Source organism: Phoxinus phoxinus (genome assembly GCF_949152265.1).
Source record: "Phoxinus phoxinus genome assembly, chromosome: 8".
Classification (NCBI taxonomy): Eukaryota; Metazoa; Chordata; class Actinopteri; order Cypriniformes; family Leuciscidae; genus Phoxinus; species Phoxinus phoxinus.
Genome location: NC_136883.1, coordinates 5,114,828 through 5,137,855, shown reverse-complemented (window position 1 = coordinate 5,137,855; position 23,028 = coordinate 5,114,828). Strand labels below are relative to the sequence as shown.

General features: G+C 37.4%; 1 protein-coding gene across 2 annotated transcripts in view; it reads left to right on the top strand.

Moving 5' to 3' along the window:
* The window catches only part of cngb1a (cyclic nucleotide gated channel subunit beta 1a), a 47,709-nt gene extending 24,942 nt beyond the window's left edge, over positions 1-22,767 (top strand). The window contains exons 18-37 of one of the 2 annotated variants that reach the window (XM_079620976.1): positions 1,019-1,075; positions 1,890-1,904; positions 3,407-3,566; positions 4,420-4,450; positions 7,182-7,389; positions 7,517-7,671; positions 7,760-7,987; positions 9,420-9,628; positions 10,730-10,780; positions 10,888-10,974; positions 11,063-11,127; positions 11,240-11,362; positions 11,452-11,593; positions 12,713-12,872; positions 12,953-13,050; positions 14,873-14,956; positions 15,177-15,295; positions 16,667-16,813; positions 17,281-17,449; positions 20,664-22,767. In XM_079620976.1, the coding sequence (XP_079477102.1) occupies positions 1,019-1,075; positions 1,890-1,904; positions 3,407-3,566; positions 4,420-4,450; positions 7,182-7,389; positions 7,517-7,671; positions 7,760-7,987; positions 9,420-9,628; positions 10,730-10,780; positions 10,888-10,974; positions 11,063-11,127; positions 11,240-11,362; positions 11,452-11,593; positions 12,713-12,872; positions 12,953-13,050; positions 14,873-14,956; positions 15,177-15,295; positions 16,667-16,813; positions 17,281-17,449; positions 20,664-20,912 (2,557 nt within the window). In that variant the 3' untranslated portion in view covers positions 20,913-22,767. The remainder of the gene's footprint in view (positions 1-1,018; positions 1,076-1,889; positions 1,905-3,406; positions 3,567-4,419; positions 4,451-7,181; positions 7,390-7,516; positions 7,672-7,759; positions 7,988-9,419; positions 9,629-10,729; positions 10,781-10,887; positions 10,975-11,062; positions 11,128-11,239; positions 11,363-11,451; positions 11,594-12,712; positions 12,873-12,952; positions 13,051-14,872; positions 14,957-15,176; positions 15,296-16,666; positions 16,814-17,280; positions 17,450-20,663) is intronic. The other variant, XM_079620977.1, reaches the window with a different exon arrangement.
* The last annotated feature ends 261 nt before the right edge of the window (positions 22,768-23,028 follow it).

Here is a 23,028-nt window from a genome sequence, read left to right as displayed (position 1 = left end):
GGCCGGTTATGAATGTAATTTGATACTTATGTTATGACTGATCATGCACGCGTTTTCAGCGCGTTCAGTCTGTGTTCACAGCGGTGTTTAAAATCTGCTGCATTCACAGAGAATGTTTCTAGTCGTTACGTGTGTGTCCAGCATTACTCTGCTATCAGCGGCTCAAACCTCCGTTACTAACTCTAAAATGACGTTTTGGAATTAGCAACGGAGCATGGGTTTAGATGCGCAAGGAATTAGTCCTACATACAAGAGCGTTTTAATGACAAAAACTTTACAAACGCCTTGAAATACATCATCTGAACAATATTTCGAGGTGTGGTAACGGTAGTATAAGCGGAATAATTGACTCCAGGCCGTTGAATTATTATAAAAATAATGCACACCCGAGGTGTAACGGCCATTCCGCTTCGCGTCGTGACCGCATTACCACCTCGGGTGTGCATTATTTTTATAATAATTCCACGGCCTGTCGTCAATTATTCCTTACATATTATTACTATTTTAAATAACTGTTTTCTGTAATATATTTTAAAATGTAATTTATTCCTGTGATCAAAGCTGAATCATTCCTCCAGTCAGATGACTTCCTTCAGTGTCACATGATCCTTCAGAAATCATTCTAATATGATGATTTGCTGCTGCTCAAGAAACATTTTTTATGTTTCATGTTTGCTCTAGCAGTCTCCTCCACTTCTTATATGATATGATCACTATATGTGGTATAATCCCAAATCTAATACTATATAGATTTTTCACTTTAATACTCTGTAAAAAAAAAAAAAAAAAATGCATGGCTAGTAATTCACTTGCCATTCACAGGTGTGACAAAAACATAATTTTGGACCTCGCTTCCAACCCTTCAGTGCTGCAACTTTCCTCACAGCAAAGTGAATGTCACAACTCACGATTTGATTGGATGCGAGTTCTTGCTTGCTTCTCTTTACTGCTGTGCCGTTACTTTATTATCCTGCGTGTCAGCTGAAGTGCTGTTTGTCCTCTCCGGCTCGCCATACAGGTTACAGCCGTTTCATGAAGAGAGTGAGGAGGAGAGTGAGGATAGTAAGATCACAGAGTAAGACCTTCATCCTCAGAGCTGAGCAAAGCACTAGCAGCTTTGGCATTACTTGTAACACTTGCACTGATGGCAAGCTCCTTCAGTGTGACTCATTATATTTCCTCAAAGCTGCAGCTCATGCTTTCGCTGCTGTTTGCATCCTCACACTGCCTCTGCAGTTCCTGAAAAAAATAGGCCTGAAAAAGTGTGAAGCTTTCATACATTTGTGCAATGCTTTATATTGTTTTAGGGCTTGGTAATATTATATATTGATTATATATTGAGAAGATAAACATAAAATATCTTGAAGTCAAGATAGGAAAATGTAACTGGCCAAAAAATAAAGATCACTGTAGTGTCTTGTGAAAGTCGGCAAGATATTTGGAAGTATATGCTAAATATTTGGTTTATCACCCAGCCCTGTTTAGACTAGAATTAAAAAAGGATTAAAAAAATAATAATTAGAGCAATTTACCCATATAGATATATTTCTGTACACTAAAGCAAACCTCTTCTGTATTCTGCTTCTAAAAAGACAGAAGTGTCCCACTTTTGAGCACTTTGTGTTATTTTGGGTATGATGTCAGGTGCTTAATTTAGGCTTCATCCTGCTTAACCACGTCACAATAAACCATTCTGTCTGAAAACCAGAACAGCTGATGCCAAAAAAGCTTTTAGGCCGAAGCACTTCAGTAGAAGTAGAACAGTTTCAGACCCGCTGCTGCTGCATTTTTTGCAGTGCTGAATTCAGTAAGCCATAAAGTCATTGAATAAAACTGAAATGTGCACTTTTTATCAACATTTTGCAACCAACTTGACATCCCCTAAACAGGGTCGACATAAAAAGGTATGTTAGACTGGCCTACATTAGTTTGTGTAAACAGATTTTACCTGTATGCTTCTATTCTTCTACAACACCATGTTTGTACATTAATGCTGTGTAGACCATGCTGGTAGAGCTTTGTTTTGCTAAAGAGTGTGTGCATTGACGTCACTTTCCCGCCGGGACACGCCCCCTCAGCTGGACTGAGTGTATAGTTGCCAAGTGCAAATTGGGCTACTTTTACATTGTTGTGACATTGTAACATTATAACTAAGAATTGCGAGATATAAACTCACAATTGACCCTTCGCAGGGAGCTTGATTGACAGGTAATCTGACCAATCATACTTCGCCATCTGCCATTTTGTCCGACAATGCAGTCAGGAGAGATAGTAGAATAACATGGGAGGATTTGAATGAGTGTGTTGACGTCTTTCCGCGGTTAAAACAACATTCTTTCTTAAATTTGGTCATTTTTTAAAAGAAATTTAATCAATAAATACAGTATTGTGGCTGTTTAATGTGTCTGACAGATCGCTGTGTCGCCTCAGTTAAAGCCGCTCGTGAACAGATCATCTCTTCCTTTTAGTTCATTTATAGCATCAAATAAACATGAATGAACATCAGAAGGAATGTTGTTTTAACCGTGGAAAGGCGTCAGTACACTCCGTTTCTCAAGTTCAAATCCTCCCATGTTAATCTACTAACTCTCCTGACTGCTTTGTCGGACAAAATGGCGGATGTCGAAGTATGATTGGTCAGATCACCTGTCAATCAAGCTCCCTGCGAAGGGTCAAATGCAAGGAAAATCGTCGGAATTGTGAGTTATAAACTCAATTGCGAGAACACAGACAGCAACATAGTGTCGGCCCAGATCCGGCCCACATCTGGTACGCGTTGAATCCACATGTACCAGATGTGGCCCGGATCTGGCCCGACACTATGTTGCTGTCTGCGAAATAAAGTCAGATTTGTGAGATAGGCTATAAACTCGCAAATGTGAGAAAAATAGTCAGAATCGAGAGTTTGTTTATAAAGTCCGAATAAAATAAAATAAAGTCCGAATTGTGAGATAAGAAGTCCCATTACCTTTTTAATTTTGTATTCCTTGAAGGAAACAAGCTTACAGTATATAACACACTTAACACTGAACCAGCACAATCTGGCATGGAATAGCATTGAAATGAGTTTGAGCTTGATCAGCTTCATATTTTTCTTGTTGTTGTTGAAATTCAACGTACATGCAGTAGTCCAAATGGATAGCTGCATCTAAAATAGGATTGATAGTAATGTTGCTATTCCATAACCTTAATCTGTTTGAAAGACCTGAAATAACATCATGAATTCACTTTCACAGCAGCTAGACCTAAAAAGCATTCTGGTACAAATCTGATTAGAGTGGTTGATTTCCATAATCCAATCAAACGTTTGAGTTTGATCTGGTCAACAGCTACAGATGTGACTCTGAGTGTTTGTGATGGACCGGTTGTGTTGTCATGGCTAGACTCCTGCTCATACCCTTTTCAGGAGCCTGGTGGACATCTGTCCGGCGGAGCCCTCGCCGCACGAGTCTGAGGTTTCAGATCAGGCACCTCAAAGCCCACCGCCGCTACAAGCAGATCCGGTCTCTCCAGCTGTGACCACGCAGCCTGAGCGCGCCACATCTGCACCTCCCGACGCGGACCAGGTAACCCGGCCCGTTAAACATATCAGCGCACTGCCATTCAGAAGTTTGGGAAGACATTTTTATGTTTTTGAATTGATGTTTAATATTTTATTGATCAAAAACAGCCATTACCATACTCTCTTTAATATAAGCCTTGTTTTTCTTTGTGATTAATATTCCATAGCAATTTCTATAATGCAATAATTGGCAAGTGTTTTCATTCCTGGTCTGAATACCGTTCAATTTAAAGGTTTTGTTGTGGAGTAAGTGATGTTTGTGGAAGTTTTGGTTTATTTACCAGCATTTACATTTTTATTGAATATTATAATAAATGTGACTTATACACAAGATGCAATGTATCTGGGTTTTTTTTCCCTCTCTCTCAATTATGCCATTTTGACCCAGTTACTTATGCAACTTATTTTCTGGAAAATATGGTAATTTACTGTTTGAAATTAATGTAATTTTTACATACAATGGCAAAAAAAAAAAAAACATTTACATGTAATGCATTTTGCAGACTTAAATTGAATCAATGCATTCAAGGAACAGTATTTCCTGGGAATCGAGCCATGCTTGAGCTACGGGAATGCAAACTCGCAGGAATGTCAGAAATGTAAACTCACAATTGCGCAATCAAGTTGTCATTGCTGCAAGTAGAGGATTCTTTTAACAGATATTTTGGAAAAAGTAATTTTTACAGTTATAAATATTTACTGCATTTTTTTAAATCAATTAAATACAACCTTTTAGAAACATTGTGCTTCTTTTGAATGGCAGCTGTATATACTGTACATTTAGACGTGTGGATTTGGTCATATTTTTCTTTGCTGACTTATGCATGTTTGCTTTTATTAATCTTCTGTTGCTACAGGAAGAGGAACCTCCTGAAGAAGGATGTGGAGGTCAGTGTACAAACAGTGTGTGTAATGCATTTCTAAGGAATTGATTGCAGTTATTCAATTAATTTTCCCTTGAAAAAGTTAAGTGATTGCTCTTAATTTTTCTGTAATTTAATTACGGTTACTTATCATGTAATTACATTAAATAGTGTTTGGACTATAGAACAATTATATATGAAACAATAGTGGATTTAACATCAACATTTTACATCTATTGATAAAATGTATGTTTTTAATGTAACCTTCTCCCTTTAAATACTTTGCTTAGTTCAAGAATAATTTATTTATTTTCATATTATTTATTTGAGAGAATTAAAAGGGCAGTTTCATCTCATTTCTTGTATTGTTTAATTGGTCAATGTTATGGGATTTAGAAAGTTATAAGTAAAGCAATACTTTTTAGAGAGCATGATTAGTACAATAATCTAATTAGTGTAATTAGTACTATTAATTAATAACTTTTATTTTAGTGAATAATTTTTATTTAAGTTACACTAACTTTTAAGTTAGTGTAACTTACCCAACACTGTATCCAAGCATGTATAAACCCAACATATTGGTCTAGCTACAAACATGATAAGATAGATAAAGCAAGTCCTGTTGATTTCATGAATCTTTAGTCCTGCAGATCTAATCAAATGAACTGTATCTGTTGAGATCCAGTTTGTACATAACCAATGAAAGATAACATGAACATCCAGTAATTGAACCGGTCTACCTATCTGCAGTGCCCGCTAGCTGTTCTGGCATAAAGAGCTGGTTTCTTCGCATCCCGCATGCTTCCACATGTCTGAGCAACTTCCATCTGCTGAAAAACAATAATGTTCCCTTGCCCAAGATGCCCTCTGATCTCCTGCTGCTGTACCAGGAGATATCCCAGCTTCCAAAACAAGCCAACCAGTGCTTCCAGAACGTTCTCCACCGCCTCAACATCCTCAAGCCCATGTAGAACGCCTCCGCAGCAGCATGTAGTCTTTGAGTTAGAATCTGTAGCTAGTGGATTTACTTCTTAAAATACCCATGAGTCTCACTGTCATCCCGTACAAAAGTGCCCTAAAACCCAGATCATCCCATACTTGACACCCATAGACACGGTTTCGAAGTGCCCTACAGTTACAGAGAGACACCAAACCTTCAACAATCTCTCAGGTGAACTGACTGTGCTAGATAGCGCTGTGCTGTCTGTTCTGTGCCAGTGATTTTTGATAATGTTATTGTTACCACTGTTATTGTTTGCGATTGACATCGAATATTACCTCACATCTTGCAGCCAATTGAGGAGACGTGCGCTGTTACTTGCATTTTGCCTGGTGGATAATAAAATGGGTGAAAAAAACCTTAGATTATATTGGCAGTGTTCAGACTCTGACTGTGTTGGGCCCCTGGGTATATGCTATATAGGCACCAAAATATTATAGATCAGGTGTCGACAGCGCAAGCGTTTCACTCGCATTTGTGACTCGCATAGATGTGTCCAAGCTGTAAAATGTTTTTTCGGAGCACATGTGCGAATAAAAAAGTCCCCATGCAAGAGTCCTTAAAAAGTCTAAAAGTATCAGTGTTATGAAATTTAAGGTCCCTTATCTTTTTGAATATACATTTCACAATAAGAGTCCTGATTTAAGTCCCACATATGCTTAAAGTTTTTTATTATTATTATTATAAATAGTAATTTTACACAATAAACTGTATCTGACATAATTGAGCATAAACTTGTAACTTCTGTCTGGCAAGCCCACGGTCACAGGAAGAAAAGACTAAAAACATTATATAACACTTTATTTAATATTTAGATATTTTTACACAATAATGTGTGTGTGTACATATATATATATATATATATATATATATATATATATATATATATATATATATATATATATATATATATATTTATTAAGCCATCAAAATATGAGAAAAATACTTACCAAACTACAGTTACAAGTTTTATTTTACTATCCAAAAAACAAATTTATAAGCTCAGAGGAAAAAGCAAACTTTGACTAGAACTTAATCAGTTATTAATAATTTGTTTGTTGGTTCTCTCTTGTTTTTGCATGTGTTCATCATTTCTTTGGATGCCAGCCTGCCCAAAAATTATGTCCATATAATTTGGCATGTTTCATTGCATTATAACAAATAAAACAATTGACTCCAAGAACAACCTCAATATGCTTACAAACTCTTTAATACATTTTTGTAATAAAATTTTAATAAAGGGTGAAAATGTCAATTTTTCTAGGTGAACATAACTTTTGGCCACTACTGTATATTGTCTATAGTTTAAATCAGGCATCTAAATATTTATATAATTATTAAATATTCTATAAATATATTTTGTATAACAATAAATTAAGTCATTTTGCTTTTAAATGTCTCTTTATATCCCTTTATTAAGGAAAAACATATTATTTGATAAATTTTCATTGTGCCCCTAAAGTTTTTTAATGCATTCTTACATTTTTCAACGTAGGAGCAAATGTAAAGATATAGAAAGAACTGTCAACTGCAAATTCAGATGCAAAAAAATAGTTTGTTCTGTATTCAGTTTACTATTTTAAAGAATGTGAATGTTCCACTCAGTGATTCAATGCTGTGATTATTTAGATAATTTTATGTGTTTCTTTCTGGAGTATCTGGTCATAGTTTGTTCATCTCTAAATTTCCATTTCACGTGCACAAATAATGTTTTTTTAAGATTTCAACGCTAAAATGTCATTGTGTGTGCTCTCAGAAAGCAGCCATGTGAAGCCAGCAGTGATGGTAGAGGAAGTGAAGAGTGGAGAAATGACCGTTCCCACAATCATTGTCGCACCGGAGTCAGACTCAATGACCAGCACTGTCCCTGAAATAAATCTGACAGAGGAGACGACGGCTCCTGGTGAGGAAGAGGAAGACAGTCGAATGGATCCGAACATGACTAATCTACTCAATGTGGGCGAGTGAGTCTTTAAAAACTTAAAGCCAAATATATGATTTTTGTGCGGGGGTTTCTGTCTCAAATCCGTTGCTTAGACTCAAAAAAACTATGTGACATGACTTTCTCCAATATGTTGTCATTTCCTGTAGAGGCCTTGAGCGGCCCATGTCTGCGGCCAGTCAAACAAGTATGGTTGTGAATGAGCGACTGCAGGAGCTGGTCAAGCTGTTTAAGGGACGAACAGTTCGTGTTAGAGAGAAACTGACTGATCCAGACGACTCTGATGAGGACAGCCCTACAGCATGTGAGTCGACTCTTTACTTTACTGTATTAGTTCAGTAATGTAAGGCCAAAGATAGATACTTCCTTCACCTTTGATATTTGAACCCTAGCTCCTGCCAAAAAGCCTGCCGAAGCCCCGCCTCCTCCTCCACCCCCTCCTCCAGAGGAAAAGAAAGAGGCTGATGAGGAGGCTGAAGAGGAGGCTGAAGAGGAGGTGCAAATCTATGAGTTTATGGGATACAAGTTCCCAGTTCCTCAGTTGAAAATACCCGAGATCCCTGATTGGCTGAGAGTTATACTGGAGTACCGTTTCCCGTCCAGCATTGATCCCTTCACAGGTGAGATCTACAACCAGCTGATAGCTCTATGGATCACAATGGGCCATTGTTATAATAATTATTTTAGCAATACACTACTACCTTATTTACATGTCATATCATGAGAATTATTTATTTTTTTGTATATTAAAAACAAAGAATCAAACACTACTAATCCACTGTGAAAAAGAAGTACCGGTACACTATCATACTTTTAAAAATATTACTTATTATGGAAATAATATACTTCAAAAGAATATTTGTGTAAATTGGATGTAATGTTTTTGGACACTTACAGTAATTGTATGTTCTTTACATTTAAATGAAAATATATTATAGTTTAAATTTATATTAAGTGCAGTTAGTTGAACTTGAGCAGGGCTTAAGTACATCTTTATTTGTAATTTCTTACATATAATTACTTCTACTGTCTTCAAAATATTGTTATTGTGTACTGCCGAATGTACTGAAAAGCATTTATGGTAAACTAATATATAATTTAAGAATAAGTGTTCTTCAAAATGACCAAAGATTAAAACATAATTATTTAAAATGTACTTATAAGTAAAACTTTTAATTTGAAGTGCAGTTTTAAAAGTGAAACATTAAAAAAAACTGTACTCTTCTTAAGTTTCCTTTTATTTCAATAATACTATATTATCTGCAAGTACATGTATTTCAAGTATTTCACATTGAATATTAAAAATGAAGCACACTTTCTTCCTCAAGGGATATTAATTATTAAGTGGGCTTAATAAAAAAAATATTAGAAACAGTTACTGTATGATACGACCTCTTTAAAGGTACACTGTGTAGTATTTTATTAGCTAAAATCAATGTCTTTATTCATAAATATGTCCTCATTGGCGTAAAATTACCTCTGCCAATTATCTGACTTATCCTCGTAAGCGAAGAATTTATTATATTTATTTACATGGGACGGGTAAATCCAAAGAGGCTTCCATGTCGTTCCGCCATTTTTAAAAACTATAATAGCAGAGAGGGACAAAAAGCACTAGCCTACCTCAACGCTTTCCACAAAACGTTTTCGTTCAGAGCCAACGTCACGTGACTGAAACCAGCTGAGACGGACAAGGAGATCAGTGAGAGGCGCTTGTCACTGTCCCGGCTACACTGCACAGTACTTCATAATGCAGGATCATACTTATGCTGTACATACTGTAACATTCGTTTGTTCGTTGTGTCAAGTTGCAGTTTGTTTGAAATAACGATCCTCATCACCCGAAAGAAAACTCGATGAAGTGCTTATTGGAAGACATGTTGTCATTGCTTCTTGGTACATAACGGCTACCATAGTTGCAACACGCGCTAGGGAGCACTATTAGTTTGAATGCAAAACACAATTTCACCGCTAGATGGAAGAAATTCCTACATAGTGTACCTTTAAAACGACATACTGAAGATGCAACTATGCTGATTGATTCTTTCACAGATTTGATCTACGTGGTGTGGCTGTTCTTTGTGACGTTTGCGTGGAACTGGAATGTTTGGCTGATCCCTGTGCGCTGCACTTTCCCGTATCAGACCTCTGAGAACATTCACTGGTGGCTGCTGATGGACTACCTCTGTGACGCCATTTACATTCTTGACATCGTGGTCTTTCAGCCCAGACTGCAGTTTGTGAGAGGAGGGGACATTGTGGTGAGCAAAAGTTTTAAACACCATATCTATTATTTTATATGAAAGAAATAAAAGAAAAAGAAAAAAGGTTATTGCGACTTTTATCTCACAGTTCTGCCTTTTTTTTCCTCGCAATTGCGAGTTTACAATATATCTCACAATTCTTAAAAATGTTCTCAGAGTTGCAAGTTTTTATCTCGCAATTCAAACTTTATAGCTTGCAATTGTGAGTTTAAACCTTACATCTGAATATCTGGGGAAAAAATTACTGTATATAAACTGCAATTTCAAGTTATACCATTTTAAAGTTATATAAAAAAAAAGTGTTTAAGTGTTTTGCTTAAAAATTAAAAAAAAAAAATCTGTGGTGCACCTCAAGGATCCGTTCTTGGTCCACTTCTATTACCACTTCTATTTCTAATCTAAATGCTTCCTCTTGGTCAGATCATCCAGCGTCATGGTCTTAATTTCCATGGTTACTCTGATGATACACAAATCTATCTATCGTTCAGCCTAATACTGATTTCCCTTCCCCTTCCATCACTTCTTGTCTACTAGATCTCAAAGTGTGGATGGGTCGAAACTTCTTACAACTGAATACTGAAGGCCCTAAATCCCTAAATACCACTGACCGTATTTTATTCATAAAAAAATAAAATAAAAGCATTATTAAAACCCATAGGAAAATCTTGAGGGAACCTCTGGCGAATTCTGAGAAATAAAGTCAGAATTATACGATATAAAAGTCAGAATCGTGAGGGGGGTTTTTTTTCTCAGATGTTACATGCAATTGCACGTTATAGCTCACAATTCTGAGAAATAAAGTCAGAATTGCTGGATATAAACTCAAAATTCTGAGGAAATAGTCAGTATTGCGAGATATAAACTCACAATTGCAAGAAATGATCGTCTTTATTTTATTCAGTGGCGGAAGCTTCCATAGTTTAATGATTTCAACCTAACTAATTTCTTTTTGTGATTTTGTTTTGCTTGAAATTGTGCTTGCTCTGTTTTTTTTTTTTAATAAACGTCACTAGGTTTAATATTTTGCAATGACATTCATAGACCACTGTTTCTTTTACTCTGTTGATGTTTGCCTGTTTTATGTTTTGTCTTTCTAAGTGTGACAAAAAAGACATGAGAGAGAACTACATGCAAACAGAGCGATTTAAGGTAAAACTCTTTATTTTCTACTAAATCTACGCATTGACACTGAACAAATAACTTCAGTGTGTTATTAAAACAGCATCCTAACCTTCAGTGCATGCTGGATGTTTCAGATGGATGTGATCAGTCTCTTTCCACTGGATGTCCTGTACGTCTTCACAGGTGTCAAATCACTCTTGCGGTTTCCTCGACTTCTAAAGGTATAAAAAAACATGCCGTCCCTAATCTCTTCCCACTGTCACACACAAATATCCCTACACTCACACTTATTCTGTGTCCATTCTGCAGTACAATGCATTCTTTGAGTTTAATGATCGTCTGGAGGCTGTGATGAGCAAAGCGTACATTTACAGGTAAGACCAGAGGCCACAGCTAGAGGTCACCAGAACGCAAAGCGAATACCTTTTAAAGGGACAGTTCACCCAAATAATGAAGATTTTATTACTCACTGTTGTGTGATTCCAGGGTGATCCGTACGAGTGCGTACCTGCTGTACTCTCTGCACTGTAATGCCTGCATTTTCTATTGGGGATCTGACTATGAAGGACTGGGTTCTACTAAATGGGTCTATAATGGCAAAGGAAACAGGTGACCTTATCTATCTCAATGCTTTACTGAGCGGTGTGTTGTGCACAGTGTAGATAATGTGGAATAACGAGTGTGTTTGTGTCCCACAGTTATATTCGCTGCTACTACTTTGCTGTGAAGACTCTGATCACCATCGGAGGTTTGCCTGATCCCACCACTGTCTTTGAAATCGTCTTCCAACTGGTCAACTACTTCGTGGGAGTCTTTGCTTTCTCCATCATGATCGGTCAGGTGGGGGACATACATGACAGAACTTCTGGCTGAATCTCACTTGTTGTCAAAAACACGTCATATTTGTCACAGCGGCTGTAAAGATGCTCACGAGTAGTAGAGAAAGTCTTTTATCAATAAATCAATAAATCCACAACCAAAAAAACTCAGGAGATAGCTGGAAACGGAGGGCTTAAATACACAGAGGATGATTGACTGAAAGACAACAGGAGTTAACTAGTCAAGGACCAATGAGATTAACAGAGAACTACGGAAAACTGGAACAAAAGAAACTAAACAAAAAAGAGCATACGTGACAATATTTCACTCTAAAGTAAAAAGAAAGAACAAAAAACATTTTTTTTTATTCTGCATAAAGTATATAAGACTGGTTTTAAGACCATGAAGTCAAAATATTTTCATTATTTTCACAAATCTTAAAAAAAAATCTCAATAAATGCATTTTTATGCAATTTACACTTCCTGTACGATTGTAGATTATTGTATTATCTAATCAGTGTTATTATAGTCACCTAAAACTAAAACATACCATAAAACCATAAAAACCATAAAAAACTGAAATAAAACCATTAATATTACATTTCAGACAGTTGCCAAGGCAGCATTTCTCATTTTCATTTAGTTAAACTGATGTACTAAAATATCTAAAACTGAAATAAAAATTAATAAAAACTATATAAGTATTACAAAAAACTAATTAAAATGACAGAAACATACAACAAAATGTATAAAACTTAATACAACTAAAATGAAAACCGTGAATATAAATACAAAAAAATAATTAAAAATATGAAGAAAATAACTGTAATAGCATCTCAGTGATACTAAAATAACTATACACTGTATCTAAGGAGAGAAAAAATCGTCCAGTAATATTTGACCAGATATATATTACTGGACTAACTATTATTTCTCTTCATGCAAATTGTAATTTCTTATTTTTGCCCTTTTTTTAAAGCTGAAATACATATAGACAGTTTTTGTGAAATTCACCTTCTATGGCTGTTTTTCATATCATCAACAGAAAACTTTAAAAACGTATGCCACTTTAAAAAAGATCAACTCGTAAAGCTCCATGCAGTGTAATGTTTTCCCTCTGTGTTGTGTGTGTATTCATAGATGAGAGATGTAGTTGGAGCCGCCACTGCGGGAGAGGCGTACTACAGACACTGTGTGGACAGCACCGTCAAATACATGAGCTGCTACAAGATCCCCCGCAAGGTCCAGAACCGAGTGAAGACCTGGTACGACTACACCTGGAAGTCGCAAGGCATGCTGGGTAAGCAGAATCCGATTGCACTAGACCTTTACATGTGTCAAGTATGTCTTGGCTGTGTTTTATGATCCGTTTGTCTTCAGATGAACAGGAGTTACTTGTACAGCTTCCAGATAAGATGCGTCTGGACATCGCAGCTGACGTAAACTACACCATTGTCAGTAAAGTGGCGCTCTTTCAGGTGAGTATCTATTACCTCATTCACTCTAATCTTTCTTTCATGAACACACACACAGAGAATGACAAAGTCTGATTTAGTACCGCTAGAAAAACAGATAATTCCAGTTTAAAGTGGTCAAGCTGGTTTGTTGCTGATCCATAGTGGTCTACTAGCTCTTGACCAAGATGACTACTAGGTTGAAACAAGCTACACCGACTGGTTGTCCAGCTGACCAACTACTGTATGTACTGCAGCTAATGACCATAAATGAACTAAATACAAATGTACCAGATTTTAGCTGGATTTTCAAGCAGGGTCCAAATCAGGTGTTTCATCTCAATACAATCTGACATTGATTCTCTTAGCCAGCCATACAATATTTAATCAAAACATGCTTTAATACGATTCGATTATATTCAGGGGCCTGCGTCTGCGATCAGTATTACAATAGTATGTGCCTATTTTAAACAACTGGTTACAAATTTAATGAACTCACAAATGCATCCAAAATAACATGAACATTTAATTAAATTCTGTATCCAAATTGGGACATCCACAACAAAAAATACACTATTGTTTTTTTAATTATATAAAATAATATCGAAAAATAATTTTAAAATAAATTACTATATATATTGATTTTTAATGCATTGCATCGATTTATCATATCGTTAGTCATTTGATTGCTGCAACGCTCCATATCTACATATTGTTAAACCCACTGATCTATATTAATGTATATGGATCAGTGGTTACACCTCTACTGTTTACTTTCTTAATACACACAAGCTAACAATATATGTTCTAGGAACATTTTGTCAACGTTCGCATTAAGTTCTGAAAATGTTATTTCTGAATGTTTTCTGAACGTTCAAAATGCCCAGACTGGTAAATGTTTCAAAAACGCTTTTCTTCAATGTGGGAATATTAAAGGGGCTATGTGGAGTTTTCAGCGGCATCTAGCGGTGATGTTTCAGATTGCAACCAATACATGTGCTTGTGCTTCTTTTATTATTATGTGGGTTTAGTGTTGGAGTCTGTGTTGTGCTGGTCGTTTCTTAGTATTAGCAGACTCCATGTCATAAAGTTGCAGTGTCGTCGCTGTTGAGTGCAAAGTCAGTAGACGAGGTGAGAGGCTCGGGAGCGTGCATTTCGCGGCAAATCCGACCCGGAGCCTTCACATAGAAATAGGAATACTTGCTTTCAGAGGTAATAGCAAAACCCGCCAAGTGGATCATTTTATTGTGAGATTACAATCCCTTCACACACAGGCAATAAAAAATGTATTAATTTTAGTAGAAAAACTCCACATAGCACCTTTAAGGGAATATTCAGTTCCATAATTTTGCAAATATTATAGGAATGACACTTTTGAATGCTCTCAGAACATTCTGAAAAAAGTAGGAACATTTATATGTAAGACGAACATCCAACTAAAGCCATTTCGAAGAAAAAAAGAAAAAAATATATATATGTATTTGAGCTAAAATTTTGAGCACATTATTAAATGCCATATAACTCTAAACAAATGTTCTATTAACGTTACTAGAAGAGCGTTTGTTCATAACCTTATAGTTCTGAGAATGTACCCTGTTAGCTGGGACACTCCAGGTCTGTCCTTGTACACATTTTACCATTAAAAATTGTCTATCTTTGTGATTTTTTTTCTTAAATGTAATAACTTGCTCCACCTCTGAAACTCCTCCTCTCCAAACATCTGTCATCTAGAGATCACTTCTCACCATCCAATCAGTTCCCAATGGACTAACTCATTTTGTTTCTCATTGAACGGGTTGTGAAAGCTGTTGTTAATATTAAAGTCTTCGATTCCTGTTCATTCCAGGGATGTGACAGACAGATGATATTTGACATGCTCAACAGGCTGAAATCTGTGGTGTACCTTCCTGGAGATTATGTTTGTGAAAAAGTAAGCAATACGGCACTTTTAAAAAAATATAATTTACTGTGCTGTATATGTGCTTTGCTACTGGCCTGCAAAAACATTTTAAAACCTAAATAATCTCAGTATATGCCAGTATATTTGAAGGTTGTCTTAGTAAAGGTCACATCAAACAGTCACCATGAAAGAGCCTTTTATCTGTCAGCGTTTTGAACTGACTCTTGTCCCGCTCGGCTCTGCTGGTCAGGGTGAGATCGGTCGAGAGATGTACATCATCAAAGCTGGAGAAGTGCAGGTGGTTGGAGGGCCCGATGGGACCACGGTGTTTGTGACTCTGAGAGCTGGCTCTGTGTTCGGGGAAATTAGGTGAGTAATGATCATTATTGGAGACCATTTACACCTCTTGTGAGACAGTTTGGGCAGAACTTAAATTGCACCGATCAGGTCAGTTTATATTTTTGCCGACTGATTAAAATCATATGTGTAATATCATATTCTACAATGCAATTTGCTCATCCATGTTAAAGGTAGTTCACCCGAAACTGCCGTATGTGTCATTTAAATGTTTACAGCTGTGTTGGATTATTATATCTAAAGATTAATAGCAATTGAATTTGTTTTATCAACAAATTCAACAAAATCTGTGAAAATGTGGAATTTTGTTATTTTGTTGAATTTGAATTGACTCTGTTGTTAACTTTAAAGGGATAGTTCCCCCAACAATGGAAATTCTGTCATTAATTACTCATCATCACGTTGTTCCAAACCCGTAAGACTTTTATTCATCTTCAGAACACAAATGAAGATATTTTTGATGAAATCTGAGAGCTTTCTGTCCCTCTGTTGACAGCTACACAACTGAAAAGTTCATAAAGAGATTGTAAAACTAATCCATATGAATTGAGCAGTTTAGTCCAAATTGTCTTAATTGCTTTATATATTGAACAGATTGAATTTAGGCATTTTTTCACATATAAACATTCATCAACTCACACCTCAGTCATGGTAAACGAAAGTTCAAGCATGTTCGAACCAATGAGCTTTACCTTTGAGCTTCTGCAAGAACCAATGAGGTTCATTCTCATGTTGCGCATCACGTTTGAGCTTCTGCAAGAACCAATAAGGTTTGTTCTCGTGCGTCATGCAGGTTCGGTTGAGCTTCTGTTTATGTTCGCTGATCAAACTTTAAATTTGAATAAAAGCCTGAATTAAATCTGTTCATCATATAAAGTGATCGAGTCTCTTCAGAAAATTTTGACTAAACCGCTCAATTCATATGGATTAGTTTTACAATCTCTTTATGAACTTTTTGAAGCGTCAAAGTGTCAGTTGTGTAGCTGTCAACGGAGGGACAGAACGCCTTCAGATTTCATAAAAAAATATCTTCATTTGTGTTCTGAAGATGAACGAAAGTCTCGGGTTTGGAACGACATGAGGGTGAGAAATTATTGACAGAATTTAAATTTTTGGGTGAACTATCCCTTTAACCTTTTATATTATAGTAATGTACCAACTGAAAGTGTTCCCTGTACAGTTTACAACTTTACATTAGATTTGAATGAATAGATGTTGAATTAAATCGAAATCCGAATGCAAACAAATCAAGAGCTTGTGATTGGTAATCAAATCATAAAATCTGTATCAATACCCAGCCCTATAATGGAGCCACGCAGTGTAACAATATGTTATGTGTGAAAAGCCAAGCAGACTGTTTTTTGTGTGTGTCCACTCCATCAGTTTGCTGGCGGGCGGTGGTGGGAACCGACGAACCGCTAACGTAAAGGCCCATGGTTTTGCTAACCTCTTCATCTTGGATAAGAAGGACCTGGCAGACATCTTAGTACACTATCCCGAGTCCCAGAAGCTACTGCGCAAGAAGGCCAAGTGAGGGGATCAGAGCTCAAACCTCAACCAAGAGCCCCAGCAATCCTTACACACACACACACACACTTCATCCAGCGCAGTGGTCTGAGCCATGAACACCTCTATCACACTCACAGATCTCCTAGTGCCATGTTTGCTAAACATCGTCTGTTTTTCTCCTCATACTGCTTCTCTTTCTCTCTGCGTCCTTCTCCTACCCTCATTTCTCTTTAATGGAAGGAGGAATTAGTGTTTGATTTTGTTAGTTTGGAGGTTATTGAGATAATGAAAAAGCATGATCCGTTGAGTCACATGATATGTTCACCCGTGGGACCAATTTACTGTGCATGTGTGTTGAATGATGTTATGTAAGTGCTTGAGATCGTCAAACCCTATGCAGCTTCACTTCCTGTTACAGTCTCAGCGATGCACATGCTAGTTTACAACTCAACGTCTGGCCATCCTAATGAGTTTGTCTCCTTCCATAGGAAAATGTTGACCAAAGATAAGAAGCCTGCAGAGGAGAAGGTTAAAGAGACGGGTGAGGTCATCACTCAGCGCCCAGAGACACCCAAACTCTACAAGGCTGCCCTGGAGCTTGCCAAAGGACAAACGTTTGCCAAGCTCAAGGAGTCGTATAAGGGAGCAACTCTAGAGGTATTTACACCCTCTCGTTAGATGCTTTAGACCAAAAACATACTCTGAAGCCAGACAACAGCTGATCGCTAATAACTACAAAAATTGTCCTTCACCATAAACCTAAAATCAAATATGGTGCATTTAGACCCTGTTTACTCCTGGTATTAAGATGTGTTTTGGTCGATCGGCTCACAAGTAGACGAGGGAGACACATTTCCATTTACACCTAGTGTCCTAATCCGTCTCTTTTGTCCACTTTCAACCACTTCTGTCCTGGTTTATTTAAAGGGATAGTTCACTTTGAAATTAAATGTTGGTATGTTTTAGCTTACCTCAAGGGCATCCAAGATGTAGGTGTCTTTTTTTTCCGCAGTAGTTTCAATTTTGATATTTTTAGGTCAAACCGTTCTTGTCTGACAGTCATATCATGCAGGTCTATGGTCACTGTCTCAAAGAGCATGCACAGAGAAGTTCAAATTAAACAATTCCCCATCGTCCAAATGAAACTATTCCCCATCGTAAGTACACATTGATGGCCTAAGACACGAAACGAGCGGTTTGTGTGAGAAAACGAACGGTATTTATATCGTTTTTACCTCTTGTACACAACCACGTCCAAATGATCTGAGGGCGCGAGCGCATCCTGGTGTGTGACGTATGCGCAGACTGGTGCATAGATGTATACACTAGATGTCGCCTTGGCTACGGCAGTTTATTGGAACATTGTCTTTAATGCGAAATCTAGTGTATATATATCTATGCACCAGTCTGCGTACACATCACACAGAAGGAAGCGCCCGCGCCCTCAGATCACTTGGACGTGGTTGTGTATAAGAGGTAAAAACGATATAAATACTGTTCGTTTCGTGTCTTAGGCCATCAATGTGCACTTACGATGGGGAATTGTTTAATTTGGACGATGGGGAATTGTTTTAATTTGGACTCTGTGCATGCTCTTTGAGACAGTGACCATAGACCTGCATGATATGACTGTCAGACAAGAACGGTTTGACCTAAAAATATCAAAATTGAAACTACTGCGGAGACAAAGACACCTACATCTTGGATGCCCTTGAGGTAAGCTAAAACATACCAAAATTTAATTTCAAAGTGAACTATCCCTTTAAGGGGAGGGTCTATGGGCAGGTAAATGTATGGGGGGGGGGGGGGGTTTCAGAAAGAAGCTTGTGCAATTTACATATTAAGCATGTCCGTAGAATACGGAAAAACATGAAAAGCAGCAGCTTTCGTTTCTGCTGTGATAGCCACAAGACCACGCTGAGCACTGTGAGTGTGTGTTAGAAATCAGGAGTGGTGAGAGAACATTGTGCTTTGTATGTTTTTCGTCTTCAAACCAAACTTGGGTCTCCAGCCGACAAAGTTTAAATCCTGTCTGGCTATCGCGCATTAGTTCAGTAGACGGAGAGTTGGTGGTATTTTGCGGCTGTTCAAACGCATTCGATCACATGAGCATCTACACTATGAAAGCAATCTGGTCAAAAGCGTTTTCCACTACCTCTGGAAGTGGTCGAAAGTGGACAAGCTCAAAATGTTTTGGACCCCATTTACAACTGTATTTAGCATCGTCCACTTGTGATCCGATCGACCAAAGCGCTTCCTAATACCAGGTGTAATCAGGGCCGCAGATGCATTGTGATACATCAACAACATCAAACGTCATTGGTCCTCAAGTGTCTGGAGGCCATTTATATCAAGCCTGAAGCGTCTTTACAAAAACCTTTTTTACATTTTCAAAAAAATATATACATTTTCACAAAATGAATAAACTGTATACAGTAATCAATTTTTTACATATTTTTTGTTTGTGCTTTTGGAAATTGATATTTTTCTCTTCTTAATTAGGATTATTATTTTGAATTTTAGGGCTTTTTATAGATTTATTTTTGCCTTAATTGAGATGAGATAATTGACAGGAATCGAAGTGGCCCAAAGCACAATCGTGCAACATGTCGGTGCTCTTCCCACGAGGCTATTCCCTTTGACTTTAGGGACATTTTTAACACAAAGTATGTGCTTTCTGGTCATTTAATTGTTGCATGTGTTGTTTAGTTGATTATTTTTGGTAGTATTTTTCATATCTTTCACCCACGTGTTATAGTTAAGATGTGTGTGTGGGAAAAATACTACATGTAATTTTTACATGTGACGGCTGAACTTTGAAGAACGTTTAAAATTGTGTGCAAATTAAAACAATCCTGCACCCTTTTTCAGGCACTTAATTTAACATGATTAGTTATGTAGCATGTATAACTTCCTTGAAACCAATAACGGTGGCTTTTTACAGTTGATAATAAAAGTGCTCGGCTCTCTTCAAGGTTAAGTTCTTCATCAATGTAGATTGCAGCCCCATCTGTTGTGTAAAAAATAAAAATCTGGAAATCATGCTTTTTTGCACCGTTTTTGTGTTGTTTTGAACGTGCTATAAAATGGGCACATTTCCGTGGAAACTCTAGTCTGGGGCAGGACGCCAAAAACCAGGGCTGTGTCCGAAATCGCATACTCTCTTGATTAGGTACTTATTTTCAAGAAGTAATTACTTCACGGTCGCTAAAAAGTACGCTCTATATAGTATGAATGTGTGTAGTATGAATGTAATCTGGACGTACTACATTCACAATGTTGCCCTTATCATGTGACCTACCAGGGTCAGTGGATTCACAAATCCTGTCCCTTGGCCTCATGGGATAGTAAAGTGTCCATCATATGCACACTTCAGAATCTCACCGGAAGAAGTAGGGCATCTGGGTACTTTTTGCCTAGACTCTTTTAAAAGTACTCTGATTTCAGACATATTTCTTTTGTAACATACTTTTTTTTTCGCCTACTATAGCAGGGAAGTATGTGATTTCGGATGCCTGCCAGTACTGTCCCCAGGAAAAATGGGAAAGTCTGGTTACCCTACTGTAGAAGAAGATGTTTTATGCTAATGCACGCTATAGCGCCCCCTTGCAGCAGCACAGAGAAAGCAACAATTTTGTAACGCAATGAATCAAGCTTTTGTTTACAGAAGCCGGAAACGTCCTTAGTCATCTTTGTTTCCCATAACCCTCCACCCCTGGCTCTAAAAAGCCATTTTGAATATTTAATCTAATATATTTTGAATTTAAATCTACTGTCATTACAAAAATAGATTATTGGTACAGCCCAGTTTGTTGATATTTGACCAGTCGTGGCTCTCACTTATTTTGTCTATCCTCTCTTTCCCTCTCAGCCGTCCACTTCTGGCTCGGGCATGACCTCCACAGGTCCAGTGCCCCCTCCCTCCCCAATGCACCGACGTTCGCCCGTTCCCCGGCCTCGCGTGCCAGATGATGATGACATGGTCTCAGAGACCACTGACAGCACCATGATCATCCGCATGACTCCCCGCATTGAGGGAGAGGAGATCCTCTCCGTGGAGGTCGGTCCTCCAGAGGGGGTGGAAGTGGAGGAAGAGCCGAGCAAATCTGAAGACAAGTGAGAAAAAAGAAGAGGACAAGGAAGAAGAGAGTAGGGATAGGGTAGAAAGCCTGAAGCAAAGCCCAGTGCATACAACCCTTGTCATGCTTTGGTGAAATTCCTACACATGCTTTTCAACCAGGTCATGCCAAACATGTTTTCAAGACTCTGGTAGAACCCTTTGGAGAACCTTTTTTAAAAAAAAGGGCGATACATGATATCTGAAGCACGTCCATTTGCGTAGAGGTTCTCGAGAGGTGAAAAATAAACTAAATGTATAACCACACTACTGTATTATATTATTTTAATGAAGGTGAAGTGAGCTTCTGGGGAGTATTCCAGAAAGAAGGGTACATTTATTGTCATATAAACCCAGACCTCTCGATTGATTAACCCTCACCTTTTTTTATTCAGTTATCGGTTCTAAAACCTTGTCCAGGAGTAAGTTCAGTCAAATCAAAGTATGTTCACCAAGGAAATCACAAATAAATGTATCAAAGTCACCAAGGAAATGGATGCTAAGAAGAAGCACGCTTTATGCTGCGTTCACGCCATGTCGTAATTACCGTAGGCATGTGACGTCTATTCGTAGCTGTTCACATCCTTTTGTTACGTATTTTTGTTTCTGTAAACAAGAATTATGTTGTTTAATTGATGCTAAATTTATGAATTTAAAAAGAAAGACTGATTTAACAAAAAACAGTGCTTGCAAAGATAATATTGCAAATTTTGTCCCATATGTATTTTTATATGTATATGTATTTTTTATATTTTTATATTATATAATTACATTAAATAGAAAACCTTTTGAATGCAGATCCATGATGTGTGAGATGAGAATAAAACAGTAAAATTAGAGTAATAAAATAAAATAGAGAATAAAGTTCATAATAAGCATTGCTTTATGATATAATTAAACAAATATATTATTTAATATATGTAATATTGTGTGAAAGCTGTCATGCCAACTGAAGCCTCATCAATTAGGCATGCATGTATTGAATACCTCTGGAGTAAACTAACCCTGAAAGTTACCTTAGAGTTGAGGTTATGTTTACTTATCTGTAAACTTACCCGGGTATGTGACATAACCTGCTTTCTGGAATAACCCCCTCTAGCAAGCAGAGCGGGGCCTAGAGCCGTGGGAACGGAGCAAGGCCGTTGGCACAAGTGCTATTGAGCATCACCTGAGCGCCACACCGGTCGCGATTGACGACAGTGCAAGTTCCCACGGCTCTCGGCCCCGCCCTGCTTGCCACACCCACCAACATTACTTAAACTCTCCTCCTAACTGCCATTGGACAGATAAACGAATAGCCCCGCCTCCAAGTCCCACCATTGGTTGAGGCAGTATTGCTTTAGTAATGTTTGGAAAGCTCCACAGTGTTCACATTTGGCAGTGGAATGAACCTGTTTGCTCACCTGTAGCAGGATTTCAACATGAGGAAATGACACATTTCACCTTTTACTTCCCTTTAAAGACTATGATAGATGTTTAGGACTGAAAGGCCATTAGGGTCAGCTGAACTCCCTGTGTAATGGAAAGTAATCTTGACTATTTTCCACAGTACATGCTGCTCTAACTCCAAGACTGCCTGCTGCTCTGCATTTACTCCAACATCCTGTCTGTTATTGCCTTAGCGGATTCCCTCTGTACACAAGCTCTTGTACACACATTTACACAATGACCTTGTACAGTTGTTTCTAGTCAAAATATATATGTTAAATGTATAATTCACCAAAAAAGAAATTCCTGGCATCATTTACTCAGCCTCATGTCGTTCCAAACGGGTTTGACTTTTTTTCTTCTTCTGTGGAACATTAAAGTAGGCTAGTTTAAAATATTTGAATATATTAAAACATTAAAATATTTTGAGAAATGGAAATCTGTGTTTGTTTGTTTTTTCCTTTTTGTTTTTGTTTTTACATACAATAGAAGTCAATGGTGACCAACACTGTTTGGGTTAGTAAATAATGGCAGAATTGTCACTTTTTATTCGACTATCCCACATTATCCCATTCATTTCTGTCTAGTGATATTAAATATTGTATAAGCTGTGGTGTTACAAAGTAATGTTGCACTACATTGCCAGGTGGGATTTTCATGTTTACCGGTAGGCTACTTGAATTTTCAGAAA